Source organism: Balaenoptera acutorostrata, chromosome 16 (assembly GCF_949987535.1).
Source record: "Balaenoptera acutorostrata chromosome 16, mBalAcu1.1, whole genome shotgun sequence".
NCBI lineage: Eukaryota > Metazoa > Chordata > Mammalia > Artiodactyla > Balaenopteridae > Balaenoptera > Balaenoptera acutorostrata.
The window spans coordinates 28,227,529-28,239,602 of record NC_080079.1 but is presented as its reverse complement, the minus strand read 5'-3'; the positions used below and the strand labels follow the sequence as shown (position 1 = coordinate 28,239,602).

Below are 12,074 nucleotides of genomic sequence, written 5' to 3'. Positions count from 1 at the left end.
CCGCTTGCCGCAGCTGGAGAAAGCCCTCGCACGAACCGAAGACCCAGCACAGCCAAAAATAAATAAATAAATAAATAAATAAATAAAATTTAAAAAATAAATAAATAAATAAAAGGCTGCTAGTAAAAAAAAAATTGTTAAAAAAAAAAAAATATATCACCTCCTCAGGGAGGCCCTCCCAGACCATGCCATCTAGTTTGTGCCTCTTAGGTTATTTTCTCATGTTCTTTTTCTTCACAGTACTTCACATGATTTGTCACTATGGGTGCTTAGGTTTTAGTTACTGTCTATCTTCCCTTCCTGGCTGTGAGCTCAGCGTGTGTGTGTGTGTCTGTGTGTCTGTGTGTCCACATGTCTGTGTGACTGTGTGCACTCACGAGTTACAGGGGTAACTTCTGCTTTTACTTATCACTGGCCTCACAGCGTCAAGCCCAGATACTGGTCAATAGATAGTGGCGTGAATGAATGAAGGGCTGGGAGACTGAGTGACCATGTACTAGGGCTGGGGACGGGCTGGAGGCTCACCCGGGAACAGTGGCGGGTGACAGCCAGCACCTCGTCGTCAGTCAGCAGCCGCCGGGCCAGGTCCTGAATCAGGGGCCTTCGGCTCTCCCAGGCCTGCACCCGCTCATCCACGTTGGGCAGCTGGCTGGAGGGGCTCCTGGACCTGGCAGAGAGCAGAGCCCGGCCCCTCTCCCGGTCTGCAGGGCAGGAGCAAAAGGGTATGATGAAGGAGCCAGGAGCCATCAGAAGAGGAAGCAGGGGGGCTTCCCTCAGTGGGGTCAGACCCCAGAACAGACTGGCTAAGGGGCCCATGTACCCCAGATGGAATCCCAGCCTAGCCCAGATGCTCCCCACCATGGTCTCCCACACAATCTGCTCATCGTTGGAGCTCCAATCCAGGCCCTTCAGCCCCCAACACAGACCCCTATCCCAGGCTGTTCCTTAGTGGAGTCCTAGCCCAGTGCCCCCTGGGCCCCCTGAACATGCACTGTCATACTCATCTGTCCCCATTAGAGTTCTAGCAAGGCTACCTCCCTCATCTCTCCAAAAATCTGTCTTTGGGGAGACTCAACTCAAGCTCCCATTCCTCAAAAATGCACCCCAATATCTGTCTGCAACCCTATCTTTCTTAGAAAGTATAGTCCAATTCTTTTAGCTGCCCCCCAATGTGCACCTTCCCATCTGTCTGATCCCCTGTGCTTGACCCCAACTGAGTTTAGCCCAAAGCCCCTAAGCTACTACCCCCAGTATGCACCCCATCTGCAGCTCTACTGTAAACCAGGCTTGGTAGAGGGATGCATGCATTACCACGTCTCAGCCTCCAGGTGACAAACTTCTGCACGGACCCCACTCCCCCTGCTATGAAGAAGAAAGAGGTTCAGTTGCAGCCCTGGTCCCCAATCTGAAAATGGGGTTTGGGGGCTCAGGACTGGCTGGATCACTGGCTGGAATGGAGCCTTCAAGGCTGGAAGGTGGTAGGACCAGGAAGCAAGAGGCCAGGCTATTGACAAGTTTCTTGAAGGCCATGCTCAGGCCAGGGATTCATTCACAGGCAATGGGGAGTGAGTGAAGGCTTTGGATCAAGAGAGGGTCCAGTCTGCACCCTGCTCATGGAGGTTCATTTGGAAGCGAATGAATGGAGGGAAGAACCCCAAGGGCAAATCACCTACCTTCAAGGGACAGAGAGAAAAAGAGGAGCCTTTGAAGGAGAGAGAGGAATGGCCAGAGAAGCAGGAGGAGAACCAGGAGAGAGCAGGGCCCTGGGGGCGTTGGAAAAAGAGATGGGTTTAGGGAGGGGGCTGGCCTGCCCTGATTTGAAGGGATTGTCTCTCCCATGAGACTGTCACCTTGAGACCCCAGGGAGGGGCAGGGCCCAGCCCCTCATCCCCTGGTTGTTTTTGCCTACCCAACCTCCTCTCCCCCTTCTGGAAACAGCACCCTGATTTTACTTGGGGACCACCCCATCCCACCCCACCCCCCATTCTCAGTCCCTGTACTCCAGGGTGGACACACGACCCAGGCTGGCCAATGAAAGCACCCTCTCTCTCTCCCAGGTGACAAGTGATGTGTTGGGCATGTGATCCCAGCTGGGCCAATGAGAGCCTGAGACTTCAGCTGGAACTATTTAAGGAGAAGCTCTTCCCCTTGGGTTGCTAAGCGACAGTGGCCTTCTTACCTCCAAGTGGCAAAGCCAGCAAGATAATGAAGCCAACCCAGGGGAAAGAGGAACCAAAAGATGAAGGGGGCAGATGTCTGAGGAGATTGTTTAAACGTTTAGACCCAGCTTACACCAGTAGCTGAGCCAAGAAGCGCCTTTTAAAGCTAGCTTGAGTTGAGTTTCTGTTACAGGCAACCCCGATAGTCTCAACTCATCCATTTTTGGTCCAGTCTCTGAATCTCACCAGAGAGATGAGAAACCCTCTGTAAGGGTCCTTAGGAAGCCCCTGACATGAGTGAAGCCTGTCTAGGCCTTCCTGCCTGGCCCTTGATCTACAAATGGCCTTGCTCAAGATGTTTCTAGAACTGGGTAAAGCCTGTGGAGCTCTGGCCAGGGGAGGTGAAGCCAAATGCTCTAGGAAAGGAGTGCCCTGCCTCCCCTCAGCGCCAAGATCACGGGGATCTGACCCAAGGCTTTCTCGTCTATGCTGTGACTCTCATCAGTTTTCCCTTCTGTAAAATGGGAAGATGAGGCAGTATAACAAGGACCATTATGTTTTCTGAGCACCTTCTGTGTGTCAGACCATGTGTTAAGTGACTAACATACACTAATTCACTTATTCCTCATTATTCCCAAAGAAATAGGTATTATTACTCTCATTTTACTCATGACGCTCGCAAGGTGAAGTGGTGGCTCACAGCTAGGACGAAGCAGTGTGGGATTTAAGCTCAGACCTGCTGGATGCCAGAGTGGACTTTTCCTCTGTCCCGCCTGGCTGACCTGCCCAGTACTTACCTTTCTCCAGGTCCGGGTGGGGGCGGGGCTTGGCCGTGCTCCCACTATCCAGCGTCCATGCCTCTCTGCGCCCGTCCCCTGCCAGCCGCCCCTGCCGCCCTCCCTTGAAGAAGAGGTTCATCAGGGTCTTGGAGCGCTGCAGGGCCCCCTTCTCCCCAGGGGACCCCGACTTCTCCTTCCTCCGCTGTTTCTTCTCCTCTGCAGACACGAGGGAGCACCCGGGGGGCTGGAGGGGTGGGCAGAAGGGAAGGACGAGGGGCAGGGGTGTGGGGAGGGGCAGAGAAAAAGGAGAGTAGGGGGCAGACGGGATCTGCAGCCATGTGGGGAGGTGGGGATGAGCACGGGGCTGGGGTTCCTCTTCCAGCTTTCTACCCCTCCCCCACCCACAGCTACAGCTATGTGAGGAGTGTGTGCGTGTGTCTGTCTGTCTGTCTGTCTGTAGACAGGGCTGGGAACTACAGGATGGAGGGGCTGGGTTAGGGCTGGTTTGGGGCCCAGGGCTGACAAGCTGGGGCTGGGGCTGAGGGTAGGTTTGGGGCCCAGGACTAGTTTGAAATGAAGCCCAGAGCAGGGTCTGAGTGTATTCTGCAGCTGGCACTGGGGCAAAGCCTGGCGCAAAGGAAGGTTTGGGGCCCAGGACAGGGTACGGGACAGGTTTTGGAGCAGGGGCTTTGGAGAGAGCAGCAGCCACCCATCCCCCACATACCCCACAAGGTCAGGTGGCTCTGGGAGCGGGTGATGGGGGGCCGGGGTCGGCTGAGGGCCAGGAGCAGAGCAGTTTTGGGGGACTCAGAGAGCGCAGAGTCAAGGCGGTGGGCAGGCGGGGGGCCGTCGGAGCGGATGGCCGTGTCCCTGAGGATGACTGTGGGCCGCACGCTACACCAGGTCTCCACGTGGCCCCCCGCGTCTGGCTCCGTCTGCATGGCCGTGTCTGCCCGCCCCCGGCCTGGGCCCCAGCTGCCTGGCTCCTCAGGCCCCAGGCAGACATCCATGCAGTCCGAGGGCAGGGAGCTCCAGCCATCGGCCGAACTGCAGGGGGCACTGGAGGCGAACGAGGAGGCACTGGAGCTGCTCTCCGAGGTTGGTGACAGCTGCTGCAGCACCCCGTTGCTCACTGCGGGCAGTGGGGAGGGCAGGGGCGTCTCAGCGATCTGGCCGGGTGGCGTTGGGGCCCTGCTGGGGCTGCAGGCCACCCGTGGGCTTGGCGGCAGGGGGTAACGTTGCGCGGCAGCAAGGTTGTAAGCATGGGGTCTAGGGAACCAGCTGCTCAGCCGTCCTACCACTGACTGGTTGAGAGATCTTAAGCAAGTCACTTCTTCTTCAACCACCCCCTGCAACTCCAGACCCCAGGAGAGCCTGTAAAGGAACCGCAGCTTCTCGGAGGAGAGCCGAGAAATGGCTCTGGGCGTGTGAAAGTCCTGAGGAGATTTTGGTGCCCCTGCCCACTTATTCTTCAGAGATTTCAGCCCCAATTTAGGGCCTCAGCCCCTTCCTTCCAACCTTGGAGGCCTGGCTACTTACATCGGTCCAGCCAACAGTATTCAGAAACCATCTCCTTGTAGGCAGGGTACCGGCCGGTCTCCTGGGAAGGGCATGGTGGGCACAGGAGGGCACAGGGGAGTGGGTGAGAAGGGGGGGTAAGAATGGAGGAGCGATGGGACAGGAGTCAACTTTTCAACCTGATTACTCTCCTCCGAGCTCATCATGTTCTAGCCACACCAGCCACTTTGTTTCTGAACGTGCCAAGTTCCTCTATACTTTAGGGCCTTTGCACTTGCTGTCCCTTCTGCCTGGATTCTCTTCCTTCAGCTCGTCTTATGGCCAGCTCTTCAGGTGTCACCTCCTCAGAGCTGAAAGGTCCTGACCCCCCTGGCTAAAAGAGCCTTCCCAAATTACCCCATCCCACCTCTCCGTTAATTTCCCTACAGCAGCTGTCACAGTCCGCATGCACCTAGTTTGTCTGTTTCCCTCCAGTAGCAGAGACCTTGTCTATCTTGTTCACTGCTGTGACCCAGTACCTGGCATAGTGGCTGCCGTGTAGTAGGTACTCAAAAATATTGAATGAATGAATGGGGGCAGAGTGGGAGAGAGGAGGAGTGTTTGGGATAATCTGAGAGGAAGGAAAGGGGGAAATGGGATGTGGGAGAGGTGGGAAATAGAGGCGGTGGGGGGGGGGTGGCAGGGGAGGCACTGAATGGTGAGAGGGAAGAAGTCTCGCAAGGGAGAGGGACGGGGGCAGGGGCCAGGGCTGGGCGCTAGGGGAGAGTGAGACATCACCTCCTCCGGGAGCCAGGGTGAGAAGGACTTGATCCTTAGGCAAGTGTGAGACCCACATGAATAATGAATCCAGGCACATCCCCTGAAATCCAATCTCTGGCTCCAGCCCAGACCTCCCTGCCCTGTGCCCTGAGGATGCCCACTACCCAGGTCCTGCCCAAAGCCACAGCTACCACCCCTTTCTGGGCAGGACTCCTTTCTGGGTGGAGGGCCCTAGACCTCCACCACTCATCCAAAGGGGCACTGGCCTACACATCTGGTGGGGAGCTGGACAGAAAGCAGCCCTCCTACTGATCAGCTGAGTAACTGACTGTGATTCCTGAGTTACGTCACCTCTCTGAGCCTCAGTTTCTTCTTCTGTGAAATAGGTATGAGGACAATGCCTGCCCTACCTCTCACGAGGCTGTGGAAAGTCATAAGTTGCACAGCGATGGGCAACATTAAGTGCTAGAGTGGTCTGGGAAGTCCTTCCTATAGTCTGGCTTCTCCCTGTCTCCCACAGTCCTGCCCACCTTGATGGTCAACATGATGTGTGTTTGGCCCTTCAGCACCTCCACGGCTTGACTGTGGCTGATGTCGTCGAACCTGACACCATTGGCCGCCAGGACCTGGTCCCCCACCTTGATGCCGTTCTCCTCAGCCAGTCCACCATGGTCCACTCTGGGGTCAGAAAGGAGGCATTCTGATAGGCCACCTGGCTGCTCTCCCTCACCCTATTCCAGACTCTTCACTTGGATACAGGGATACCCCAGTCAAACCCCTTGACCCTCCTCCTGGTGACCCCCGACCCCCTCTCCAGATCCCATCCCTGACCTAGGTCATTGGCCAGGACTCACTTGCTGACCCATCACCAGGTTCCAGCCCAACCCCGTTCCATACCCTGCCCCAGCCCTCACTTGGACACATAGATGCCCAGGCCAAACTCCTTGCCCCCGCGGATGTTGAAGCCCAGGCAGAAGTCGTCAGAGGTTGTGTAGAGATGGACGATGCGCCGTGCGCCGTCCTCTGAGCCGCTGTCAGAGGGCGTTGAGCTGCACTTTTCCACCACCAGCCGCCGATTGACCACATCCACCCTGGACAACAGCATGGGGCCCTCAGCCTGGGCCCTCATCCACCACCGGCCACCCCCTCACCTCCCAGCAGTCAAGACAGTTGCATAGGAAAGGCAGGGCTGCCTTTGGGGGACTCCCAGACCTGAGATCTTCACTGGGACATAGATTTCATCAAGTCAGGGGAACCACGCAAATCTCTCTTTATTGAGCAGCTCTAACTGCCAGGCCCCATTTCAAATCCTCCCCGGGCCCCGAGGGAGAGGCCCTGTACTGTCCCCAGGCTCACAGCCGCAGCATGGAGGGGCAGGGCCACTGGGGTCTGAGACAGCAGAGTGTTGAGAGGAGGGCCTGGGGAAGGAAATGGCCTTTTCTCATTTCAAGGTCGGGCTGTCGGATTCCTGTGTTTCCAGTGCCAGGGGATGGGAAGAGCAGAAGCCATACTAGCCAGGCCCCCGGCTGAGCCCTGTGCCGTTGGCCTCTCCCTCCACGGCTTTGGGTGGTGGCGCTGGGGTGGGTGGAGTGGGACCAGGCCTGCTCACCATGTGGTCTTCTCCTTGGAGAACTTGATGCCTGGTACGCGGCCCATGCGCCTCACCATCATGTGCAGGCGGCTGCTGCCCGTCAGCACCTTCACAGCACTGCCCATCGTGGTGCTCTCCAGGCTCAGCCCATTCACCTCGGTGATCTTGTCACCCACGCACAGACCAGCCCGCTCTGCACCAGGGGAGGGGTGGCTGGCATGGGCCGCTTGGGAGAAGTCCCCCAGGTTGAGGCTGAGCCTCTCCCATCAGACTAGGCTCCCTGGGGTAAAACCTCTTTGATGAGATTGGGATCCCCAGGTAGGGTCTGAGTATCTGTCATCAGACAGGGACCTACCTGTTCATTAGCCCCTTCCATCTCCCCATTGGATCAGGCCCTCCAAAGCTGAGGGCCCTCTCCTCTTATTCTTGACAACAGCATCTCCGCACCCCACCAAAGTGGGGGTCACATCCGAAGCCAGGACCTGGGCCCCACTCACCTGCACTGCTCCCCTTCTCCACTTTGCTGACGAAGATGCCCAGGCCGTGCTCAGAGCCGCCCCGCACACTGAACCCCAGCCTCCCAGCTGGACTCTTCTCCACTCGAACTGCATGGATGATGTCACTTTCATCGCTGTTGGCTGTTGGCGTAGGGACACAGGCATGACTCCCCTGCCCATTCTGGGCACAGAGGGCCCCTGGCCTCCCCAGCTTGGGGCCTGCGAAGGCTGGGTTGCTGGGCACCGGCACCCAGGGCCCTAAATGAGGGGGTAGGTAGCTAATTTCTGAGTCCTCTCTGGGTGATTTTGAGACCATGGGCCAGGGAGGGTGTGGGAGCAGGCAGGACAGGACTCCATGCTAGAAGACACTGTTCTCCTTTCCTCATAATGCAGGGTCTCTGTGTGTGTGTGTGTGTGTGTGTGTGTGTGTGTGTGTGTGTGTCTAAGCCTTACTAAGCTACCCATGACCACAGGCCTGGGATAGACCAAATTCTGAAAAATCCTGCCACTCTGAGAGTCAGATGGATGGGAAAGATGTTCAAGATTCCATTCTACGAGGCACAGTTGAGGGAGTCTGGGCTCTCCAGCTTGCAGCAGAGACGAGTATGGTAAGTCTGTATTCAAATAGTTGAAGAGCTCTTCTATAAAAGGCATTAGATGTTTTTGTCTGTGTAATCCATAAGGCAGAACCAAGCCCATGCAGTGGAGTTATATGGAGGAAGATTTAATAAGGGAAAGCTTTCTAAAACCTTCAGTTGGCAGACAATGGAATGAATTTTCCAAGAAAGGTAGTGAGTTTCCCATCACTGGAGGCATACAAGCTGATACCTAGTAAGTCCCTGTCTGGGATGTTGTGGAAGGATCCCTGAGGCCCCTTGTATCTCATAGACTCTGTGATCCTGGAGGTGAGGGCTCTCACCCTCTAGAGCTAACTGAGTTAGCACCCTCTAGGAGCTAACTGACTACATGAGGAAAGAAACTCAAACCACCATGCCTCAGTATGTGCCCAGAGCACAGAAGTGGTCCTCTCCATCAGTGATGGGGAAAGTCAGAGGAGGGAGTCCTTAGGGACTGGAGCTGTCAGGGAAGGTTTCTTGGAGGATGGGATTTGGATGGGTGGAGGGGAAGGGAAAGGCACTGATGAGGGGATGGAGTGAGCAAAGGCTCAGAGGTGGCCTTTTGGTTAGAGAAAAGTGAGGGGACTGGAGGGGTAAGTTGGGTCCCAGGTGGAAAGGTCAGAGTTCTTGGGGAAGGCTTACTCAGAGGTGTTTGAGAGGAGAAATATCACACACACACACACACACACACACACACACACACACACACACACACTTCTTTTCGATCTAAGAGAAAACAGGTTACAGTACATGAGCAGGGCAGCTCAGGAAGTAATCCCCAAGGGCAGCCTGTAGGTGGGGACAGTGCAGGACAGAGGTGTGGGAGATGCTGGGGCTTCCTAGCTGATTCTGTCTGCACAGGTCCCAGGACTTTCTCAGCCCAGACAAGGAGCCTTTTGCTCTCCTGCCCTCCAACCTTCTTTCTCCTCAGTCTCTCCCCGGGGGGCCTCCCTAGGGCCCTGGGCCAGGGGGATGTCAAATCTGGGGTTTTGAGCCTAGGAGCTTGGGGCCTCTGAGGAGGGAAGATCCTCTACCTCCACTGCCTTAGCCTGGGGCCACCAGGCATCCCTCCAGGCACTCGGCAGCCTCCTCACTATCTCCTCCACTCCTGCCTCCTTTAATCCATTCTCTACACAGTGGCCAGAGTCAACTTTCATACTAGATCATGCCTTTCCCCTGATTAAAAACCTCAGTGCCTACCCCTGCTTCTAGAAGGAGATCCACATTCCTTCCACGCCCAATAAAGCCCTCCCTGGGCTTTCCTCTGCCCACCTCTCTACACTCACCTCTGGCCACCTTCCCCAGCCTCATGACCTTTCGCCACAGTGACCGCCTTCCTGTTCCTCTCACCGGCCAGTCCTTTCAGTGTTCCCTCTGCCTGCGATGCTCTTGCCCAGACCTTCATAAAGCCACTTCCTATTTCCACTTCCTCCTGGCTCAGACACCACTTTCTCAGAGAAGCCTTCCTGGACAACCCTACCTAAGAAAGTCCCTTCCCCCTCCTCCCAGGTAGTCTCTGTTCGAATGGTTCTCAAAGCGAGCTCTCCAGACCAGCAGCATAGCAGCACCTGGAAAGTTATTAAAAATGTGAACTTGGGGGTTTTACCACAGGCTCACTGAATCAGATTCTCTGGGTGTAGGGCCCAGTAACCTATCTTTTAACAAGCCCCCCAGGCAATTCTGATGAATTCTGAAGTTTGAGAACCACTGCTCTATCATATCATCCAAATTAGTACCTTCAAGATTCTTACCATCCTTTCTCGTCATTTGCTTATTTGTATATTATTTATTCTTGCTCTCTTTTCACTGGACTGTAAGCTCAATCACGGTAGGGACTTAGTAATTCTTTCCACCAATGTATCCCCAGTATGGTGCACTGTGCTTGATATTTGCTAAGTCTTTTTTTAATCAATGAAATAATAAGTGGAATAATGAATAAATGAATGAATTAGGAGAGTAAGAAGAAAGGGCTGGTTGGGATTAAAGATAATACCATTTCTCTGGGACCCACTGAGTTTGAGGAGTTGGTGGGAACTCCTGGGTGATATGGGTGGCAGTGTTCCCCTTCCCACTGTGTCTCCCTTATCAGTTAACTTTAGGCCTCTGGAAAGTTCTAAATATTGATAATAACATGGGGGAGAGGCTCCAGGCTGTGGTGAGTTGGGAGATGTTTGTGCTCAGGCAGAGGGGATGATTCTGAGCTCACAGGTTCCCAACCCAGACAAGCCAGCTGGCTGGAGCAATGCCCCAGTCCTTCCATTGCTAGGGGATGCTGCTCTCCTGGCTGCACTAGGGCACTGGGGTGAGGCAGAGGGAGAGAGCACCATGGAACTTCTGGAAGAGGATCTTTAGAGGGACAGTGCATAGGCCTGGCATCACAGTTGGGCATGGAGTACGTGGGCATGTGAGGGGGAGGTATGACGTAGTTCTTCCAATACGATGGGACTTGCAATGGCCGTGCTACAGCACCTCCTCTCTCCCCCTCTGTGTTTCCTAGCTTATCTGGTGACTTCTGCTCCATGTCCAGAATGACTCGCTGCCCTGCTGCTCACCGGAAGTGGAGGCCGAGCTTGGCGGATGACGGGGGTGAGCGTGATGGGCCCCTGGTGCAGGAAAGCCTGCTCCCTGAGCAACATGCTCTTCCCCTGCCCTGGTGCCCTGCGTAGGGGACAGAGGGGCCCAGCTGAGTCAGCGGGAAGGAGCAGGCTGAAAAGTCCAGGCTGGGATCCAGCCAGGGGAGCCCTGCTGGCTGAGAGAGAAGATCGGGGCTGGAGATACTTATCTGGTCCCACCCACGGAAAGCCCAGGCCCAGGGGGCCCCACTCCCCTGCTGGTATTCAAGGTCCTGCCTTGGTCACCGGCTCTTTGTCGCCTCACATCTGTCACTGCAGCCAGGCTGTCTCCGAAGTGCCCACCCATCATATTCCATGCTTTCCATTACAACCTTGTCTGTGCTATCTCTGCCCCACCATCAGCTGCTGTCATTGCTCTGTCTCTAAGCCCTTCTACACTGGAAATTTCTGGAAGGTGAAGATTGAGCCTTATTTTTCTGCAGGTTCCCACAGGACCTAACGAGAGTTGGTATACAATAGGTGTGCAATGAAACGTTAAGCAACTACATAAGATTAGCTGTCCCCCTCCCTCAGGGCCCAGACCTGGGGCTCCCTCCCTATCCTCAACCCTCCTTTTCTCCCCACTCTTTGGAACATCTTCCACTTTACCTCTGTCTCCGTCCTCTGCACCTGAAGCCTTTAATTCTGTCTGTCCAGCTGGACATTGACTCCTCACAGCCCAGCACAGAGCTGGGCACACAATGAACTGGTTGATGAAGAATGTCCTTCTCCATCCTGCCCACCCCCCAAAGTCATACATGAATGGGTCTGGAGAAAGGAAGAGTCCATAGGAGTGAGGGGCCAATTTATTACTCTGCCTTGCTTCCTTGGGGGCTGGCATACCACACCCCCCTTCTCTACCTCCATGCCAGACCTCCCACCTCTGACCTCTCCACAATCCTGGAACACTAAAGGATTGGCTTAAAGGTGAGAAAAGGGTAGATGAGGAAGAGTCTATGGGATACCAGAGGCCCTCTCTCCCTGCATCCCTACGATTCCCATTTCTTGAGTTCCCCCACCCACACTGGCTCTGCCTTCTCCTGCCTAGTGCCTGCTGTCTCCTACCCCCCCGCCCGCAGTTCCCGGGCCCGGTGGCTGGGCCCTGCTCCCACCTTCGATGGGGGAGTTGATGAGGATGACACGGCCCATGGGCGATGAGGCTCGGATTCCGCGGAGGGGCCCATTCAGCAGCCGCCGTTGCTTTCTCAGCAGGTATCGGGTTGCAGAGCCTGACTCGCTGCCCAGGTGGCCTCGGGAGGACAGGGAGCTCAGAGAGCCAGAGCTTAGGTCTCTGAGGCCCACTGGGTCGAAGCCCACTGGGAAGCCATGCGCCATGGTGGCTAGACTGGGGTGGTGCCCTACAGGTCCAGAGGGAACTTGCTAGCCCTTGAGAGGAGGGCCCCACGTGCCCCAGGCTCCATGAGCCTTCTGTGCGGACTGGGATCTCAGGGACCTGGAGTCCCCGAGCTCTGCTGCCTCTCAGGAGTGTGTGCTCCAGGCCTGCACAGGGAGAGCAGGGATTGGGGAAGGGGTGTGAATGCT

General features: G+C 55.7%; 1 protein-coding gene across 2 annotated transcripts in view; it reads right to left on the bottom strand.

The window, feature by feature from the left end:
* The window catches only part of PDZD7 (PDZ domain containing 7), a 19,400-nt gene extending 7,326 nt beyond the window's left edge, over nt 1–12,074 (bottom strand). For both annotated transcript variants that reach the window (XM_057530350.1, XM_057530351.1), the window contains exons 1-11: nt 11,645–12,074; nt 7,304–7,444; nt 6,825–6,999; nt 6,130–6,306; nt 5,746–5,893; nt 4,478–4,538; nt 3,663–4,070; nt 2,957–3,154; nt 1,674–1,763; nt 1,312–1,362; nt 526–701 (exon numbers count right to left, since the gene is read on the bottom strand). In XM_057530350.1, the coding sequence (XP_057386333.1) occupies nt 526–701; nt 1,312–1,362; nt 1,674–1,763; nt 2,957–3,154; nt 3,663–4,070; nt 4,478–4,538; nt 5,746–5,893; nt 6,130–6,306; nt 6,825–6,999; nt 7,304–7,444; nt 11,645–11,867 (1,848 nt within the window). In that variant the 5' untranslated portion in view covers nt 11,868–12,074. The remainder of the gene's footprint in view (nt 1–525; nt 702–1,311; nt 1,363–1,673; nt 1,764–2,956; nt 3,155–3,662; nt 4,071–4,477; nt 4,539–5,745; nt 5,894–6,129; nt 6,307–6,824; nt 7,000–7,303; nt 7,445–11,644) is intronic.